The sequence below is a fragment of the Penicillium concentricum genome (assembly GCF_028827145.1).
Source record: "Penicillium concentricum strain IBT 3081 chromosome Unknown utg000002l_segment0_segment0, whole genome shotgun sequence".
Lineage (NCBI taxonomy): Eukaryota > Fungi > Ascomycota > Eurotiomycetes > Eurotiales > Aspergillaceae > Penicillium > Penicillium concentricum.
Genome location: NW_026622755.1, coordinates 4,930,961 through 4,950,381, shown reverse-complemented (window position 1 = coordinate 4,950,381; position 19,421 = coordinate 4,930,961). Strand labels below are relative to the sequence as shown.

The 19,421-nt window shown below is 50.2% G+C and overlaps 10 protein-coding genes across 10 annotated transcripts; 4 read left to right on the top strand and 6 right to left on the bottom strand.

The window, feature by feature from the left end:
• Positions 1–1,426: 1,426 nt before the first annotated feature.
• N7517_005528 (casein kinase II subunit beta) lies at positions 1,427–2,539 on the bottom strand (the record flags this gene model as incomplete). Its single annotated transcript, XM_056723258.1, has 1 exon — positions 1,427–2,539. The coding sequence occupies one exon, from the start codon at positions 2,537–2,539 to the stop codon at positions 1,427–1,429; it is 1,113 nt and encodes a 370-aa protein (XP_056579508.1).
• Positions 2,540–3,336: 797 nt separating this feature from the next.
• N7517_005527 (transcription factor domain-containing protein) lies at positions 3,337–6,000 on the bottom strand (the record flags this gene model as incomplete). Its single annotated transcript, XM_056723257.1, has 6 exons — positions 3,337–4,302; positions 4,361–4,612; positions 4,672–5,413; positions 5,468–5,513; positions 5,605–5,681; positions 5,846–6,000. 6 exons carry the CDS (start codon positions 5,998–6,000, stop codon positions 3,337–3,339), a joined length of 2,238 nt encoding a protein of 745 aa, XP_056579507.1.
• Positions 6,001–6,257: 257 nt separating this feature from the next.
• Positions 6,258–8,225, bottom strand: N7517_005526 (flavin-containing monooxygenase; the record flags this gene model as incomplete). The annotated part of the gene is made up of 3 exons (XM_056723256.1): positions 6,258–6,504; positions 6,555–7,949; positions 8,005–8,225. 3 exons carry the CDS (start codon positions 8,223–8,225, stop codon positions 6,258–6,260), a joined length of 1,863 nt encoding a protein of 620 aa, XP_056579506.1.
• A 408-nt stretch (positions 8,226–8,633) lies between these two features.
• N7517_005525 (putative JmjC domain protein) lies at positions 8,634–9,665 on the top strand (the record flags this gene model as incomplete). The annotated part of the gene is made up of 2 exons (XM_056723255.1): positions 8,634–9,590; positions 9,645–9,665. 2 exons carry the CDS (start codon positions 8,634–8,636, stop codon positions 9,663–9,665), a joined length of 978 nt encoding a protein of 325 aa, XP_056579505.1.
• Positions 9,666–10,224: 559 nt separating this feature from the next.
• Positions 10,225–10,827, top strand: N7517_005524 (uncharacterized protein; the record flags this gene model as incomplete). Its single annotated transcript, XM_056723254.1, has 1 exon — positions 10,225–10,827. One exon carries the CDS (start codon positions 10,225–10,227, stop codon positions 10,825–10,827), a length of 603 nt encoding a protein of 200 aa, XP_056579504.1.
• Positions 10,828–11,218: 391 nt separating this feature from the next.
• N7517_005523 (putative general amino acid permease (Agp2)) lies at positions 11,219–13,779 on the bottom strand (the record flags this gene model as incomplete). Its single annotated transcript, XM_056723253.1, has 6 exons — positions 11,219–11,258; positions 11,310–11,686; positions 11,740–12,475; positions 12,531–12,753; positions 12,957–12,985; positions 13,439–13,779. The coding sequence occupies 6 exons, from the start codon at positions 13,777–13,779 to the stop codon at positions 11,219–11,221; spliced, it is 1,746 nt and encodes a 581-aa protein (XP_056579503.1).
• A 642-nt stretch (positions 13,780–14,421) lies between these two features.
• Positions 14,422–14,670, bottom strand: N7517_005522 (uncharacterized protein; the record flags this gene model as incomplete). Its single annotated transcript, XM_056723252.1, has 1 exon — positions 14,422–14,670. One exon carries the CDS (start codon positions 14,668–14,670, stop codon positions 14,422–14,424), a length of 249 nt encoding a protein of 82 aa, XP_056579502.1.
• A 445-nt stretch (positions 14,671–15,115) lies between these two features.
• On the top strand, positions 15,116–15,644 carry N7517_005521 (putative progesterone binding protein; the record flags this gene model as incomplete). The annotated part of the gene is made up of 3 exons (XM_056723251.1): positions 15,116–15,221; positions 15,311–15,406; positions 15,466–15,644. The coding sequence occupies 3 exons, from the start codon at positions 15,116–15,118 to the stop codon at positions 15,642–15,644; spliced, it is 381 nt and encodes a 126-aa protein (XP_056579501.1).
• Positions 15,645–15,838: 194 nt separating this feature from the next.
• N7517_005520 (mRNA-binding ribosome biosynthesis protein NOP4) lies at positions 15,839–18,054 on the bottom strand (the record flags this gene model as incomplete). The annotated part of the gene is given in 2 exon segments (XM_056723250.1): positions 15,839–16,950; positions 16,965–18,054. The coding sequence occupies 2 exon segments, from the start codon at positions 18,052–18,054 to the stop codon at positions 15,839–15,841; spliced, it is 2,202 nt and encodes a 733-aa protein (XP_056579500.1).
• A 182-nt stretch (positions 18,055–18,236) lies between these two features.
• N7517_005519 (DNA repair protein RAD10) lies at positions 18,237–19,217 on the top strand (the record flags this gene model as incomplete). The annotated part of the gene is made up of 1 exon (XM_056723249.1): positions 18,237–19,217. The coding sequence occupies one exon, from the start codon at positions 18,237–18,239 to the stop codon at positions 19,215–19,217; it is 981 nt and encodes a 326-aa protein (XP_056579499.1).
• Between the last annotated feature and the right edge of the window lie 204 nt (positions 19,218–19,421).

The following is a 19,421-nucleotide window of genomic DNA, read 5'->3' as shown; positions in this document are numbered from 1 at the left end:
CGTGACCAACTATAGACCAACGGTGGAGATTAATTAGTACGGCTGCAAAGAACTAAGCGCTGGAGATTCAAGAAAAGAATAAAAAAACAAAGTTCAAAACTGAAACTACCAACTATTTGTTTCAAAAAAAAAAGAACTAGAAGAGAGGAGCGTGGCAATATACAATCCACCTCATCCAAGCCATCTCAACTAAAAACAAAACAAAGAATGCACTCATCAGCCAAGCCCCACTATACCAGCTCCTTCAACGGCATCATGTAGCCCATGCTTGGGAATCACACGCGTCACTAATAAAGAACCGCCCTTGGCCCAGTATATTCCCCATGTGACAGTTCCAGCGTTACACCACCTATCTCAGCATTCTGATAGGACAAACCAAGTCGAATGTCGTTTACGCGCCCAACCCCAATAATTGACCAGGGTGGGCATGCATATACATATACGCTAACATTTATACGCTAAATCCTTGGAAGCCCCAGGTGGACCGCACACCCGCCGTTCCGCCTGTCCGTCCGTCCGGTGCACTAGTCTTTAGCGTTTTTCTTTGTATGGGTACCGATTTCTTGGTAAATGATATATGTACCTTTGAGAAATTCCGAGAAATTCTGAGTAATTATGAGTGATTCTTACAAATCATATAGCGGAAGTACTCCGCAAGGCACGGGCTAATACGAGACTGTTGTCATAGGTGGCACGGGGCATGGTGTATCCTTGACATCGGCGTCCCCGATATGTTGAAAGGTCCTGGGAAAGCCAGAAACGCCAACGCATAATTCAATGGAGTCGGGAACTTGCTGCACTCGGATTTGGAATGTTTGAGTTTGAACATTTCTAACCATTTGCGTTACGTCGGGGACGCCGGTGTATACGAGGCTCGTTGGGTTGACGTTCACATGCAGTTGGAGCCTCAAGAGGTGGAGGCTCATCTCATTGCAGATCTGTAGCGAATTGCGTTCCTGAGGCTCTTTGACTCTTGGCTATGATGACTTGTCTTTTAATGTGTGGAGGTGGGCCCCTGAATATTGGGCTACTCATCTGGGACAGCAGGGAAAAAGATAGTATGGTAAGCAATGTGTACTACTATCATGTTCCGTTCAAAAAAAAAGTAATGTGCTGAGTCTACGGACAAAATAAAAGAAGATAAAACACAATGAATGGGGAGGTACATATTGATCCTGGTATTCGAAACAAGAGGATCATAAAAGGAGGCCAGGGAAGATGCGCGCAGACAGAATAAAAGCCCAATAGATTAGAAGAAAAACGGATCCCATTCAAAAGCAGCGAGTAAACCAAGCTCAAACATCTGTCATCATCGTCATCAATTCCTGAACCAATCATTCCACAGTCAAGGGCATGGCACAGATCTTCCCACGACACGGTAGATTCAATCTTGGAAACAACCACGAATGTAGGTTTTTTTATCTCTTTATCGACCGTGCACGTCCATCGGATCTGTGGGGACTAAGGCGCCAAGGTTTTGTCGCCGGCGCCGCATCGGGGCCTTCTTGCGATTCGCAATGGCAGCATCTTGCGATTGTTCCGGGTTCATCTCGGTATCACCATCCTTATCGTCGCGTCCCTCCTGTGGAGAGAGCCCCTGCTCGTGATTCCATGCTTCGTCGAGCTCGATAACGTTTTTGGGCTTCATGCGCAACCATTTCATGCGCGGGCCGACACGCGAGACCTCAGAAACCTTGAAGCCATAGATCCTAGGGTCATAGATCTTGCCTTTACCGAGCCCCGGGCAGAGATTAGGTGTCCGGACGCCATTGATTTCCAGCGGCTGGTTCTCGGGTGTGGGTGACTGCTGTGCCTGGCGACCTGCCGGGGTTCGTGTCAAGGAGCCAGCGCGAGATTGCGTGGATGCGCTCCGTGGCGACATCACTGACAATGCTGCATCCAGGCGCGGCCCGATATCCAGATCTGGGAATGTCATGAAGAACAGACATCCGAACGTTGTACCGAAGAATGCGCCATCGACGGAGTGGAAACGGCTGTTGGGAGGTGTATAAATATCCATGCAACCGGGGCAGAAAAGCTTGACGGTTTCGTGGCCAGGGGTGTCGGACCGGCCTACGGGGAGCACTTTGCATCCGTTGCAGTTGACTCGCGGACAAGTGCCGAAATGCTGCATCTCGTATTTTTCGAGCATTTGTTGAATGCCGGGCCGCGAGGTGATATACCGTTGGTGAATCAAGCCATACAGGAGCTCAGCGGAGCTCTCGATCACGCTCAAATCGCTTGCGACTCGGGCGTGTCGCCGATCGCCTGCTCTTCTGTATGCAGGTCCATCACCGCCAAGCGCATCGTCTTCATCTTCCTCTTCCTCTTCTTCCTCCTCCTCTTCCTCGTCATCCTCCGGTTCCACATCAAGGATCATCTCTAGTGCCTCCTTGTACATCGGAACCTGCGACTGGAGACCAGTCAGATTGAAATCATCTTCGATGAAGTCCTCTGACACCTCTGCGAAGAACTCATGGCCCATCAACGAACAAAACGAAGAAATCCAGGACTCCGGGGCTCCTTCCGAGGACGACATGTCGAACGAGGCGGCGGACACGGATGACGATAGGGTCGATTCAGACAGTTGACTCAAATCCAGCCTGTCGAGGCCGTCGGCCAACGCCGAACCTGTCTCTCTCGACACGTTGCCGAGCTGGGGGGTGAGGACTTCGAGGATATTGGCGAAGACGAAGTGATTTCGTCACGCGAAGGGGCTGGCTCGTGCGACTGTGGGGAAGCGTATAGGATTGGGAGGTGAGGATGAAAGAATTCCCAGTATAATCGTAAGAGATCTTGAAGTGGATGGAGGGCCGAAAAGCTAGACGTTCATAGCAATGTGCGGGAGGGGGTAGATTGTGCGATCAACGGGAAGAGGTTGGATCTAAGGCTAAACCCCACCAAAATCTTATCAGTTTCTTATGGCCTTCATATTAAATTTATTAGATCACTTACCAGATCTCAAACGCACTCGGAGATTAATATTGGTGAGTCGAGCCTGGAGGTTGGGTGTGTCGATCAAATCGGGTTAGGTCCGTTCGGTTCGTGGGGGCGGTGGGCAGGAGATGTCTTCCAGGTGCTATTCACCTTTTGTGACAGCTGTGGTGTATCTTTTTTTTTCCTTTTCCACGATGGGCAAAAGTGAAGTCAATGCTGGCAGATTTCAATTTGCCTGAGTGGTAGGAGTCACGTGTCAGCTGACGTGCGTGGGGGATATATATTCCCTGGCAAAGTCTTGAAGGATCATTGCGATTCATATAAGACTCAACTAATTAAACATTGGTCTTCTTACTAACTACCTAGGTTATTAACTATCAAAGGGTATTCACTAAAATATCAAAACAAGTCCCGAATGACTCGAGCAAACTCTCCCTCATCACCTAAAACTCCCGATAAACCCTCACCAGTGTTCTGAATTTCCCCATCTGGCCCAACGAAGCCACCAATACCATCATTCGAAGTGCTAGGCATGAAATTACCAAAAGCGCCAACAGCCTCGAACAGGTTTGTCAACTCTTGACTCATCTGGAGTCCATTGATAGGACTATTTCCAAGTTCGTTCCCGCCATTCATGGGCCCGTACATGGACAGGTCCTGGATTGGGTGTCCCGCCAACCCAGCCATCGCCATGGCAGCGCTTGAATGTGGATCACTTGAGTCTGGTCCAAAGGGACGGGCGAGAACGCCAAGTTTCTCACCGATCTTTCGTAAACCTCTAATTGTCTTCCATAAACGCTTGGAGACGAGGGACTTGGTACTGAACCCGTTGATCAGGTCTAGCGCCATGTAGAATTCATCGCGAACCTGCCGGTTGAAGTCAACCGGGGCATGGGACACTGCTAGGAACAGCACCGCCAATGCAGCAACTAGAAAATAGTTGAAGGTTATTTGCTGTGTCCGGTAGATATCGGACATCTGGTTCAGCCGAGTGAGGACACGAATTGAGTCCTTGGCTACTTCCACAACAGTCTGGGCGTGGCCTCGATCTTCAGCAATGCTGGAAGGAGAATGGAGGACGGGGCGGTATATCAGGATGCGCAGCTGGTTCATCCGCAAGTACAGGAGAACCCTGAGTCGTCTCATGCCTCTGTTTAAGTTTTCGCCGTTTTTGGGGGTCTCGACGGGATAGAACTTGAGCTCTTCTGGAACTTGCTTATACCATTGTAGGGTTTGGTAATCCAGATAGCCGATCTGATCACGACGGATATCAGTGGTGCCTTCGGAGCCTAGACCAGAGTACCAGATCTTGGAGCTGATCCGGTTGTATGAGATCATGGATCGCAAGTAAGGCAGCGATGCATCCTGTGATTTTCAATTGATTAATAAAGGTAATTGCGTGGTGAAAGGTAGGCATCCTTACAGGTTCGGGTAAGTTCGGATCAATATCCTCGTCCTGAATCACGAAGGGTAGCCCCGTGCCGAAACTCCATCGTCTGTCCAAGGTGTAGACGGACCAGAACAGCCGGGTGATCTGGTTCCGCTGCCCCTCATCTGGGAATGACTTCACCAAAGCATCCCGACGATGCAATCCCATTTCTAAACACATCCGTGCCGCCAAGCCAATAATCCGATAGGCCATGGCATCATCGTCTGTATGGAAATGGTATGTGGCCTGGAGTGGGAAACAGAGTTAGAGTTATTAACTGGGGCCTTTGGAGATAATTGACTTACCACAATAGCAAAAAGCTGAATGGTTTTGATTGTATGAGACTCCCACAACTTCGATTCTATAAACGGCTTAACATCCAAGTAGAGCCGCTGCCCAAGTTCACTTTGACCACCGCCCTCTACGACCAGCGTGGTGGCGAGAACCAATTTAAAAATAATGGAATTTTCATCGTGAAGACCATCGCAGCCCGGAACCCCCCGTTGTGCAAAGCCTGTCCTGGTAGCCGCCTCTAGAAATACGTAGAGCAGATTGGCCTGGCTTGTAATCTTGCCGATATCCACCACAGGATACATAATCCCAATCTCGTCCTCGTAAACCTTACAAAGACGCATTGCCTCTTCACGCTGGATCGTCCATATAGGATCCTTGCTAGGGTGTGTTGTTTGAAGAATTTGCCCCATATTGAGAGGTGGTGAGCCTGTCGGAGAAACATGTGCGGTGGTTAAGTCATCTGGGATCCCGTCTTCTGCTGGAGTTATACCCATATTCTGCAAGCTGGACTTGGCGACGTCAAAGTTGAAGGCCGAGCTTGTTGGACCATGGAAACGTGGGTGACGGGCTCGTGGATTTGCTGGCCCAGCTTGCATTGGAGCATAGACCGGTTGAGACCCATCGCGAGAGAGATGCTCAAATCCTGGCGAATCAAAGGCTGGTCTGTGGGCACGAAGGTCGTTGATATTGGTGAACAAGGTATTGACTTGGTCTTGTAAAGTAGTAATTTGGTCTGTCATTGACCGGAACTCACTAGCGCGGCTATTAGTATGAAATGCCGAACAGTTTTTTTTTTCCTAGACTTACTCCGAGTCTTTGAAATTGTTATTACAACAATTAGGCGCATAGCGACCTAGCGAGTGGGTCAGCCCTGAAACTTGGGATTGGACAGCTCGGATGCGAGAGAGAGCTTCAAGTTGTCAATAGAATTAAGAGCCACTTACATTCCAAATTTAGGTGACCGCACCGTTGACAGGGCATCTGGCCATTGCACTTGATTTTGCGGCGCTTGCATTCATTACTAAAAACCCCGTGGTTAGCTCAGCTGTGCCAACAAAGGCACCGAAGGAGAAGACAGAATCATATGACTTTGCATGCAAAACAGCTTTTCAGACTAGCCGCAAGGCTGAAAGGTGAAGCGACCGAGGTAAAAGCAAAAAAGTGCCGGGTCAGGCCATATCATACCATGCAATGGAGATGTAGCGATTCCGCTTTGTGCGCGCCTGTGTTCCGTTGCCTTGTTCCGCCTTTCTCTTATTGGAATCAGACGCACCAATGGACTGATCGCGGGGATCCGTCTGCGGCGGTGACATTTCTAGCTGGGGTGACTCTGAAGCCATGGCCTGCAGAGAATCTTGAAGCGACTCAACGAGTAGCCGGAGAGAGATACCGGCGTCGAAGTGCGGAGAAATTCCTCTCTCGCGGGGTGTCCCGTTTTCCCCAGATTCAGCTTACTCATCGGATTATAAGGCCAGTCATTGGGCATATCTACACTTAATACAAGAAAGAATATACTAATGTGTTGCATATAATTTCTCTGCAGATAATCCTCCAGTCCAACTTATGCGAGGCTCAAAGCAAATTCAAACGAAAGATATCAGCGCCTCAATTGCAAAACCGCGGAGACCAGCCACTCTTTCCCAGCCAGCAATGACTGCACCAACTGAGTTTTCTGCTGAGGATTCTGGTGCAAAAAGCCAAAGCCCGCAAAAAGACCAAGCATGACAGAGGCTTGGAGAGTTTTCCGGATAGCTCGCAAAATCCGTCCCTTTCTCGTGAGTTTCGCAGTCCAATGCCGCCACACGGGGAACGTGCAACGCAGCCAATAGTGAATCTGAGTGAATCTGTATACCATGTCAGTAATAACCAGAAACCAGCAGGGGAGGAAACGTACGGATATGTGGTGGAGTTCCAACCATCGGCAGTGATGTACCAGCTAGAGCAAGCCCCACGACGGAACACACTCTTCTGAAGTGCATCCTGCACCTGCCGAGTCCATTCACGCTCAGCATCCTCCTTGACCTCATACGAGGTGACCTGACCATTCAAGATCGGCTTAATGAAATTCAGCGAGTAGTTTATCGCATTCTCCGTCGCGAAAATAACACTGGTATGCCCTGTTGCCGTATTCGGGCCGAAAATCATAAAGAAGTTCGGGAAAGAATCCATTGCAATGCCCTGGTATGCCTGGGCGCCTCCACGCTCCACCCAGACCTCTTCAAGATCCTTGCCCTCCCTGCCAATCACCTTCAGTGGGTGCAGCCATTGGTTGGTTTCGAACCCGTTGGCCAGGATGATCACATCGGCGGGAATCTCCCTAACCTCACCTGCGTCGTCCGACTTGTGGGCTGGATAGTGGCGGCCCGGACCAAGAGTTACGCTCTTCGCATTGACCCTTGTCAAAGGCTGGGTAGTCAACTCCACATTTGGGGCATTGAGACTGCGATACCAAGTGCCGTCGATGATCCGTCTCTTACAGCCGAGGGTGTAGTTAGGTGTCAAGATCTCGTGGTATTCCTTTGGTGCGACTTGGCGCATATGGTTCAAAAACTTTTTCTCTAACCGCGGCCGCGTTCTTCGGCCCCATGCAGTGTCCGTGAACATATCGTAAAAGCTCTTCTCTATCATCAAGAAAGTAGCTCTTCGTACGGCCGACGCCAGTCCAGGCACGTGGGTCATCAGTGTAGCTGACCATTTCTCATACAAGGGGAGATATTCAGGAGAGATCAAATCAGGCTGGACCCACGGAGGAGTTCGCATGAGTTGGGTAATCGATCGAACGTTGGCCTCTGGCTTTGCCAGCTCGGGCACTACCTGCGCGGCGCTGCAGCCGGAACCAACCATGATGACATTCTTGTCCTCCAAATCAATTCGGTCGTTCCAGCGAGCTGTATGCATGACCTCACCTTCGAAGTCCTCAATACCTGGGATGTTCTTCGGCCATGTCTTAGGCTCCACCAGCCCGCCAACACCACTGACGACCACCTTAGCTCGCACAATTTCTGTCTTGACATAGACCTTGTGGTGGCCGTCTTGGGCTGCGATTTGATCTCGTTCGTGCTGAGCTAAATCACCGGTTCCAGGGACAAGGTGCGAGAGCGTAACCTCCCATTCCTCGTCATCCTCGATCCATCGAAGTTCTTTGACATCGGTATTCAACTGAATCTTGTCCACAATTTGATATTTCTCGCAGACATCCGCCATGTACTGTGCCAGTTCTGGGCCAGATGGATGGAGTGTGGACCAGTCCTTTTTCTGAGCAAAGGAGAAGGAGTAGAATGTCGCTGGTCTTTACCTTCTGGGTTAGCTATTCAGTAAGGAAACACTGGACTTTGATCACATACATGTCACAAGCAGCTCCCGGATACCTGTTGATCCACCAGGTACCTCCAATACCGGACTGACGGTCGAATATTCTGAACTGGTCTGTTCCCAGGACCTCTTTGAGCCGGCAGCCCATGGCCACTCCCGACTCTCCAGCACCTACTATGAGGACCGGGTAATAAGTGTGAGCATCCTTGTTGTAGGCATGGCGCTTATGAATTCGGGTGATAGAAGAAGGCATGTTGCAGCTTAACAGTAATTATAGGCAATCAAACCGTGAAACCTGGGAAAACAAGAATGAAATGTCAATGTAGACGCCTAACGTGGCACAAAATAAGAGTTTCCCTTGACAAAAAAAAAAGGAGTCACATGGACGGACGGCCTTTTGTTTGCTTCGATGAGAGTCCATAGCTCTGCACAACTGCGGGGGATGCATATTAGCCTCGGCGTTAATCGGCTTCATGCCCTTTCATGCCCTTTCATGCTTTTTCATGCTCCTTTATTGTGATCGACAAGTGGGTTAATCTTCCATATAAGGGTCATGATTGGATGCTTTTACACATTGTGATTGAGGGAAATGACAAGGCTTGATCGGAGATCCACTATCTCGGGTCTCCGATCTTCACCTTTTCCACTCACGTCGATCTGAATGAAGCTCCAGTCATGGTCACGAGTATGGACGCGACTCCCACGTCCATGCCTCTATAATCATCAATCAATTATCCGAACCTTTTCCGCTTCTTCACATCCTCAATACCGACCTCTCGACATCCTCCAAAATGCCACCTTAGACACCTTCCAGCAGCGATGCTTCCTCCCCGAGCAACCAGCAATTCTCCCATCTACCTTCCAAAACCTCCCTGCCTTAAAACAATGGTTCAACCGCGCAAGTCCCGAGTCAACACCGGGCACCTCGAACCCTGTCGCAAGCCTTAACGTGGAATATCTCCACAAACACGGCGCCGACGCGTTTGTCCCACTCGAGCTCACGGAATCCACACCGACAAACGCTGCATCCGTATCTGACGGGACAACAGAAATGCATAGCTTCCGGCAATTCCACGCGCCGCTCTCTTTGTTCCTCGACTGGATGCGCACGGCTGAGACCACGCCCCAATCAACGCGGCTCTACCTAGCACAATGTCAGCTCCTCGACCTCCCTCCCATGCTCCGAGACGATTTCCCGACGCCGGAGCTCGTGACACTCGCGGGCAAGGGCGATGTATACGATACAAATGTGTGGATCGGACACCCGCCCACTTATACGCCGCTTCATCGCGACCCGAACCCGAACTTGTTTGTCCAGCTGGCTGGGGAGAAGGTTGTGCGGTTACTTGCGCCGGCGGACGGACAGGCTGTGTTTGGGGCTGTGAGGAGGCAACTGGGGAAGAGTGGAAGTCGGGAGGCAGCGGCTTTTCGGGGCGAGGAGATGATGCAGGGGAGGGAGAGGGCATTGCTAGATGAGATGGTTTGGGGGACTCCGGTGTCTGCTGGTTCGGACGCTGGGGTTGGGTTTGAAGCCTGTCTTGGGGCTGGTGATGCGTTGTTCATTCCCAAAGGGTGGTGGCATAGTATTAAGGGTGTTGGTGGGGGCGTGACTGCTTCGGTGAGTATGCTTCTCTTGGGAAGGGGTGTGTATCTGCCGCTAATATGCTTGTAGGTCAACTGGTGGTTTCGATAGTTCAGCATCTACGCCTATGTCAATGAGGTACGTCTGCGCACAGAAGTCTGATGCTCGGTCGGCCACAAGCTAGATCCAATCTGAATGTTCTCTATGAAGGAAAACGTCAGAGAATTGAGCGCCCTACGAATGGAAATGCCGTGGAGACTCTCCAAGGCAAGCTCTTCAAAGTCTCGAAACCGGTGGGGACACATCCAAATCCTCGGTGAGGCCAAACACTCGTTCTCTGACTGGATACCTCTCAAAGATAGAGGGAATTTAAGATAGGCTGTGTAAGGTTTGTTTTAGTAGAGTCATAATGTGACAAAATAAGTATATGTTGTGGACACCCCCCGGGCTTCCTATTAACTATGTAAGCTCACTGTCACGGAAAAAATCAAGGAAGATATATGCAGCATAGAACTATTTGGGTAATATTGTAGACTACCCGAGGTCATATTTAATGCAAGCTGGAGAATGTGGTGGAACAATCAAAACTTGGAAGTCGAATCGAGAAACCGGAGACCCATCGCCGCAATCCTTATTTTCCACCCACCTCACCTTCCCCAAACCCCGAATCATGCAAGTATCGCGCACAGTCTACCGCGCCGCTCTCCTCCACCTATCCATCAACCCCTTCGTACGCGCCTCGATCCCAGGCACTAGTTGGACATCCCTCAACGCGGCCCAATCGCCAAACGCCCGGCTCTACAGCATCCTCTTCCCGCAGTGCACAACCACCTTCAAATCAGACTGCACGCGCCAAACACGCACAATGAGTGACTCATCCTCCGACTCCGCTGCTGCTGCTGCTGCCGCTGCATCCTCAAACTCCGCTACCCAAAACGCAGACACCCAACACCAAGAGACCCACGAACAAGAACAAGAACCCAAAAAGAACCTCTACCTCCCCGCCAGTGACCCCTTAAACCCCATCTCAAACCAACAAGGTGAGGGGAGCATTAAAATCGATATGAGCGGAGGCGGGACGGAGGTCAAATTGGACCATCTGGGTCCGATGGTGGTTAATGTGGACGGAACGTTGTCGCAGATTGGCAACTGGCAGCAGATGACGGAGATTGAGAAGAGTAATACTATGCGGGTTCTTGGAAAGCGAAATAAGAAGCGATTGGAGGCTTTGAAGGCTAAGGAGAAGGCGGAGGGAGGGTCGGATGAGGCCTGATTGTGTATAAAAACACAATATACAACACGGAGAGCTTGGCTTGGCTTGATTTCTGTGTGTGGTGATGGAAGATGTGAATCTTCATACGTTGGTGTATGCTGATTATTGTGTATGTGTATTATAAAGGCATTATTACATGGCGTTGGATGTCAAGTACGACTGGTAATCACGGGTATTCTTTCAAAAAGTACATGTATTTTTCCAATAACTATATTGGGTATCATAGTAATGCTAACATCATATAAACATATGCAGTCTTCAGTCCAAAGTAGAGACAAGTCACCGCCCATTGAATCATGTATCCACAGGTCTGCATCGGAGGTCACTTGGGTATGTTCTAGTCTTAGCTATATCACAAGTATCCAAAGCAGCGATGAGACCTATAAAAATCTTATTCAAAGATAATCCGGAACCACTTGTGCGCGAGATTCCTATGGGCAACATTAGCACCGTATCACAAATGGAAGAGAGCGTATACTCACTTCGGCGGCGTTTCCACAAATTCTTTGGTATACTCCTCGATCTCAGACACACCAGTGGTCAGATCGACCTCCTCAGGCTTGAGGAACTTGGTCTTATGGAAGAATTTCCACCCAAAGTAAATGATGGGGAATACACCAATCATGGTGTAGGAGAAGAGGAATGTCGGGATGGACCAGTTGCCGGGAAGGAAGACGGTATAGCCACCGACGAAAGCCATGAGCGTGGTGCAGGTGCAAGCGAAGTAGGCGATGTACGGCTGGAACCAGCTGCGGTATGGCAGGGTTTCCCGGGCAATGCCTTGGGCTTCGAGAGCTTTCTTAAAGCGGATGAAGGTGAAAGTGACGACGGAGAAGTTGATGAGCTGGGAGGCGGTGACCTGGATTTTGGATTAGTTGGATGCATGGGGGAGAACACCGGAGCTGCGCATACCAGATTGACAAACCAGTTTAGCACGACTGATGCGCCGTTGGATACCTGCAGGAAACTCAAGAGGCCGACGATGAGCACCACGCCAACACAGTAGATAGGAACGCCGTTCTTGGTGCACTTGGTAAAGAGCTTTGGGGCTTTTCCCTCAAGCGCTAGACCGTACAGACTGCGACTGGCACAGTACATGTAACTGTTGCCCGCACTGAACGAAGCAGTGAGAATGACGGCGTTGACGATGTCTGGCAGGATGGGGATCTTCAGGCGATCCATGGAGATAACGTAGGGTGAGGCAGCAGCACCGGGCTTGTCATTGTCGAAAGCATCGGCCATGGTTTGATCGTTGTACGGTACAAGAATACCGACGCAGAGAACACCCAGAACGAAGAATGCCGTGAGACGGTAGAAGACACCGTTGAAGGCCTTGGGAAGCACCTTGCGCGGGTTAACAGTCTCACCAGCGGCCATGGAGACATAATCTGGACCGGCGATGGTGAAACTGGCAGTGATGACAGCTGCGAGGACACCGAGGAACTTGCCAGTATCGCCTGTCTTGTAGTACTCGTTGAAGGCACCTGGTTCGTTCCAGTAGCGGAAGCCGAATCGATCGCCGAGCGGGTTGCCGCCCAGCATGACGACGAATGTGTAGAAGATGAGGCCTACGCTCAACAAGACCTTGCCGAGTGAGAGCCAGAACTCTGCTTCGCCGTACCATTTCACAGCAAAGAGATTCAGTATTCTATTTCCCATTTATTAGCCGGTATCTCGTGCACGCATCGCAAAAGACGACAAACCCATAGAGTACGATGACAATCACATTCATGGCTGCGACGGGAATCACATCAGTCCAGTATTTAATAATCAAGCTGACGGCGACAATCTCGAAAGGCACTAGGGCCGCCTCGAAAATAAAGAAGTTGTATCCAGCGGCAACACCTAAAGCTTCATCGACGTAGCGGCCGGCGAATCGGATGAATGGCGAAGAGATAGGCAGGTACGTGACCATTTCCGCCAAGCCTAGAAAAAGAAAATGTGAGTTTGGATGTCATACTACGCATCCAGATGGGAAAACAAGACGGGAGGAATATTGCAGCAATTGGGCGATCGGTTGACGTTAGAGCTGAACCGTTGGCGCATTTGGGATTATATGGGATACGGTTTCAGGCATGGGACAGCTGGGGAAGATGCAAAGGGCTTGGGAAGCATGGGGGTGTTCGTACAGACGGTGATGATCAAAATCACACAACTCCTAGAGAACAGTATAAGATTGCGAACCTTCAATGAGATATACGCAGGAAGCAAAAGCATGGACTGGGTTGGGTTCTTGGGTGTCCGACTGGCTTTCGGCAGATGCATGGGCAGACATAGGGCTAATGGCGATTTGGTCGACATTCATACATCTGTTTGGCATGGAAGTGCCTTGGGCTAACAGTGTCCTACATCCTTGGGGGATCTGAAATTGTGTAATCAGGCTTCGAATCCTGTTTGTTGATGCTTTGGTTGGTCGTATGGCTTCCTTATTCTTTGCATTTTTTTGGGGGTTTTTTTTCGTTTTTGATCCATTTGCGGATTTCTTTTCCATTTCTGGCATTTCCACATACTTACCGTCCATGTTGATGCTGTCGAAAATAGCAAAGTCGGGACAACCCAGGTCCAGAACCCAATAGAGTCAATAAAACAATATAACAAAGGAAATACTAACCAAAGACTGAATCCAATGAACAAACTGCCGGGGCCACTCGTCCGCAGTCCAGATCCGATCTGAACGTACAGGGCCGTGCCAATTGTTCCTCCAATTCCGATCAATTGTACATGGCGGGGCTTGAGCTTGCGATGAGTATGGTCATATGTAGATTCCATTGACCCGCTATCGACCGAGGGCATGCGATTGGCGCTGGATGAGTCCTTCTCGGTGACTTCCATCTCTTTGTCCATTTTGGTAGGCTTCGATTCGGGATCAGATTGTCGCGTGGGCTCCGCGCTTTGTATAGCGGCGGTCATTGGAGTATGAGAGCCATACCCCGAGTTGGGAGAATGTGACATCTTGAAGGACTTTGTATTTCCAGGCAAGAGCGAATCAGTAGCATAAATAAGTTCGCAAAAGGGTCCAGACCGAGATTTCTTTTTTAAGAAAAAGATATGAAGAGAAAAAAAAAGCAGGAATGAGAGATTTTTTTCCTAGCTGGGTAGTATTTTCCTGTTTCGCCTTAGTGGGAATCAGAATCTCGGCCTGGAAGGCTATAGGCGTAGGCCGAAGTAAATAAGGACAAATCAGAGAGGGACGGCCCCCCCAGTCTGATATTCATTTTTATCCCCACAGGGGCCCCTCTAGGAAGAAGGGGGTATTGGGGTCAGTCTGTGCGCCTATTAGGTTGCATATTTTGATCTCCATAGACTCTAAATCAAGAGGTTATTTGCAGTGACATATAACTGTCAAGAAGTACTGGCAAAGAATAGTACTAGCAAAGTATTTTCTGTGCGTTTAGGGAGATTATAGTAAACCCAAGTCCCCGCGGCTATCCCGTCCAGTGTGGAGATGGATTATGCCGAGGTCCATGAATGGAGGTTATCCCCTATGTACAAAAGGTTCAAAGGCATTGTGAGAGCAAATCAAAAAGACTGAAATATACTCCGTACAGCTCGACGTTAGATTGAACATGAATCCCTGAAATCAACGCCACATTCCTATGTGTTTCCCTTACAAGCACTAGTGCTAGCGTCTCTAGTGCCGTCCAAGTCGCCACCCGTATTTTCGCTTGAGGGTCTCCGCTCTGAGTCTTTTCCGATCCAACTTGGTGGAAAGAAGCCATCATTGTCTTCAAAATAGAGGTAGTGAATCACACCAGAGTCTGTGGAGTTCCGGCGTTGATTCGCGTCTTCATGTGCGAGATGTTCGGTAGTAGAACTTGGATGTGGATGCGTGTCGGAGAACATGTTGAATAACAGTATTCTAATGTATTGTAAAAGAGTGTCATACAAGACAATCTAATAGTTGAGGTTGGGAAACTCCAAGGTCAGGTCAGGTGCCTGTCTTTATCTTGACGTCATGAGACAATTCCCACATATTCCCTGCATACAAGTACAAAGTATGTACTCTATAGTGCTAACCTGATTGGGGCAAAAAGAGAGAGAGAGAGGCTATAGGCAGGTATCCAGAATGAGTAACTTCATCACGGTCTAATTGGGTCAAATTCGGAGATGTATATATATATAGAAGACGGAAATCATTCTAAATCTATGCTGATATTCCAAAACAAAATAAAGATGGAGCTCCGCTAAACCTCGGGATCAATCAGAGAGCGGACAGTAAGCAGCTCTGAAGCCCTCGGGAAACCCCACCAATATCTTTTCCCCCTCCTCAACCTCACCAACAATCATAATGGTCGAACAAGAAGAATCTAAGCGTTTCGCGCCCAAGGTGGCAGTCGAGCTCAACCCGCCTAAAGACGACCCTATTTCCGTCGAGGAATTGGCCAAATGCGACGGTACGAGAGTTTACCCCTCACAGATTCCTCCAATTCCTTATTCCCAATGCGCCTAGCTCAAAAAACCACTGCTAATGTCTGCTGTACAGGTTCCGATCCTAGCCGCCCGACTCTGGTCGCCATCAAGGGCGTTGTTTTTGATGTGACCCGAAATTCGGCTTATGGGGCCTCGGGTTCATACCGGGGTGAGTACAGCATCTTATGAAGAGTATAATGAACAATTAGACTGACTATTTTCTTCTAGTCTTCGCCGGCAAGGATGCCTCCCGTGCTCTTGCTTCATCCTCTCTCAAACCCGAAGACTGTGTACCTGAGTGGTATGACCTCCCGGACAAGGAAAAGACTGTCTTGGATGAGTGGTACACTTTCTTCAGCAAGCGGTATAACATTGTCGGCAAGGTCGAAGGCGCTAAGAACACTTAAGCGCAGCCTTTTGATGGAATGTGCGACACTATATACCCAGTAGGAAAATGGAATCCAGTATCAAATATCAAATCCATGCTTTTCATTTTCGAAATGGTGGTATCGCGTAGGTACAAAGAACAGTTCTTCCCTCTTGACTGCTGAGATAAACAATGCCTATACATTAAAAAAACTAACATGTAACATTCACGCCTTTAATTCCCCTTACGGGACTTGCGCTTCATGCGCTTCTGTCCGATAATGCGGTTGCGCTTAGCGGCCTTGTCCTCCTCTTCACTTGGCTTCTCATCTTTGGCGCCATTTCCATGTCCAGTCTTGCCACGCTTCGCGTCCCGTCCATCTTTACCATTGCGACCATCTCGTCCGCCTCGTGCATCTCTTCCATCTCTTCCTTTACCATCACGAGTGTCGGAGCGCTTCCTCTTCTGACCCTTGTCGCCCTTTGGCTCAGCATAATCCTCGCGCTTGGGCTCGCGGGATTTAGCCTGCAGCTCATTGCGACGCTTAACGACCTGGGCATTCTCAATGGCAAACTCAACAACGAGGCTCTTCTTCTTGTCCCGGTCCTCGGGGGTTTGGGTAGAAGGAGGAACTGCCATGGAGTGGCAGTTCAGCCAGCGCAAACTCATCAGCGCGTGACGGTGAGTGAAGAACTCGATGAATCCGTAGCCACGACTGCGACCACCACCAGTCTTCTCGGAGACCTTGGTACCCTCGCGAGTCTCGAAGACGACCTTGGCCTGGCGCACGATACCCATCTTCTTCTGCTTGCGCAGCTGCTCTAGCTCCTTCATCGTATCGCGGGAGCGCTGCTGCTCCTCTTTTGATAACGGATGGCGCGAGCCCGCCTTGACATCCTTGGCGAATTCGACGACGGACTCTCGGGCAAGCTGCTTCAATTCCTTGGAGTCGATGTGACGGGGGAGGTTACGGATGGCGAGACGGGTGAGACTGAGGTGGAGAGCTGGGTTCTTCTTGATGAAGGTCTCGCGCTGCTTGTAGCTGTCCTCACGCATCTTGATTTCGGAGGGCGAGAGCTTCTTGTACAGTGGGGAGTTGGAGGGGATCGTACCCTCGTTGAGAAGGTACAGGTGGCGCTTGTCCGTGTCGCGGACCAAACGGCGTGATGCTCCCTCTTCTTCCAGCTTGCTGGCTTGGCCCTTGCTTACGGCTCGTGCGACTTGGAGAACGCGGCCATCCAGGGTGTAGCGGCCGCTTGGGTCGGAGTTTTCATCGTTGAGGACCGAGTGCTTCATGGCAGTGTTGGACTTGGGCTTGTCCTTGTTGGGGGCCATGGCTTCCGCTCCTCGGGGGCTTCACGAACGCATGTGTTGGCGTCCTCGGGCTTCCAGAAGCAGACGAATCCAGTGCCTCGAGGGCGCTCGGTCTCGTAGTCCAGGACCACACGTGCGTAGCGTAGCGGTCCAAAGTGAGTTTTGAAGTGATCGTAGAGGGTCTGGTCTGTGGCGGTGAAGGGGAGGTTGCGAATGAAGATTGTAGTGGCGTTTCGGTCATCCTCCTCCTCTTCTTCCTCATCGTCGTCCAGCTCATCCAGCTCATCCAAATCTTTATCCTCATCGTCGTCTTCGTCTTCGTCGGAAGAGGTTTCGTCATCTGAGGGCTCTTCCAGAACACCCTCGGCATCTTCCATCTCAGCATCGCCGGACTCCTTCTCTTCCTTCTGCTCCTCCACCTCCTCGTCTTCCTTCTTGGTAGTTTCCCAAACCTCCTTCTCAACAGCCCAATCGACAGCAAGTTGACGTCCATCAATCTCCTTTCCGTTGATCATCTGGAGCGCCTTCTCGGCGTTCTTCCTGCCACGCATGGTAATGAAACCGAAACCAGAAAGTTTGCCGTTCTTCTTGGGGAGGGTAACAAACTTGACCTTTCCAAAGCTGCGGAACAGGACATTCAGATCCTCGGGCTCCTTGATGCTCCACGGCAAATTGCGAACAATCAGCTTGGGCGGCAGGCCCTGTCCTCTCTCCTCTTCCTTCTGCTTCTTGACCTCGCGGGATGCAGCCGTGGGGACACTCCGTCCAATCTTCTCATCAATCTCACGCTTACGAGACTCGGCATAGTCGACGCGAATGATTTTTCCGTCAAACTTGGACCCGTTGAGTTCCTTCAGAGCGCTCTCCGCATCCTCGACATCGGCAAATGTAACAAAACCGAATCCCTTGGACACCTTTGTCTCTTTATCGCAGACGACAACAGCGTGCTTGATAATGTAGGACTGCGAGAAATGTTCTGCGAGGCTCTCTGTCGTGGCTGAGGTGGGTAGTGAACGGACGAAAAGGGTTCTCTTGTTCTGTGCTGCTGAGGCGTCGGCGGCGGATGTAGTGGCCTCGACTTTTACTTCCGGGCTCTCATCGCCCGAGAGGCGTCGTTTCTTGTGTAATTCAACCATGGTGGTTTGGTTGCGACTGAGGTTTTTTTTTCTGCGGTCGAGGAAGAGCAAAAAAATTAGCGGCAGAAAACTGAGGCAGATTGGCCCAGGCGGTGTGGGTCCCATCCAGATAAGCAATAGCTTTATCGACTTATCAGCTCTCCATTCATTGCTCAACTATTAACAACACATTGGCGAACGAGATGGATCCCCCGCGCCCAGAGAGCGGTATGACCTCTCGCCCTTCAGATCCCCCCGCTCCAGGTGCATCTTCTAGGCCGAAAGTCCAACAGCCGAAGCCCCAAGCCCTCGCCAACCGCCCTGGTACTTCCGCGATTCTGGTGTCCACGCGCCAAAAGGGCAACCCAATCTTGACCCATATAAAGCTCCTACCTTGGGAGTATGCCGACATCCCCGCGGACTATGTGGTTGGTACCACAACGTGCGCAATGTTTCTCTCCTTGAAATATCACCGCCTCCACCCAGAATACATCTACTCTCGAGTGAAACAACTAGCAGGCAAATACAACCTCCGCCTTGTACTGGTGATGGTTGATATTCAAAACCATGAAGATAGTCTCAGAGAGCTGTCCAAAACATCCATAATCAACAATCTGACCCTGATATTGTGTTGGTCTGCACCAGAGGCTGCGCATTATCTCGAGCTTTTCAAGTCATCAGAGAACGCACAGCCCACCGCTATTAGAGCCCAACAGGCCCAATCCTATAAAGAGTCGCTGGTTGAATTTGTCACGGTTCCCAGAAGTATCAACAAGTCCGACGCCGCAAGTTTGATCTCCACATTCGGCAGCTTGCAAAACGCCATCAATGCACAGCCGGAGCAGATCAGCGCCGTGCCGGGTTGGGGAGAGAAAAAGGTCCAGCAATGGTGTAATGCAGTTCGAGAAGATTTTAGAGTCGAGAATACGAAGAGGGCCTCTGCTCCTGCCACACAACGCCGAGCTCAACTGCCAGCCGAGAATGTGGATGATAGGAATGATGATAATATGGGCGAAGAGGATGAAGAAGAGGCCATTCTTCGTGAAGTTCTAGCTGAAAGCAGGAAAACAGCAGCTGCACAAGCTGCGCGGCCTACTGAATCACCGGCTCGAGGTCAGCAAACTGAAGAGATGAGCGAAGGTATCGCGGCTGCACTTGCGAGGCTCAGAGACAATGCTGGTTGACAGCCGACCTGCTTTGCCTTCACTCCACATCCACTTCTAAACATTCTCAACTTCTAAAGATGGGCATTGCGTCACTACCTGATTGTTGACTACGGCACCTCTTACAAATCTTGGAACACCGTCATTAGGGACACGAAAACGCAATTGCATTCTTGTGCATATCTGTTACGACTTGAATGAGCTTGGAGATCTCATGGTCGTCAT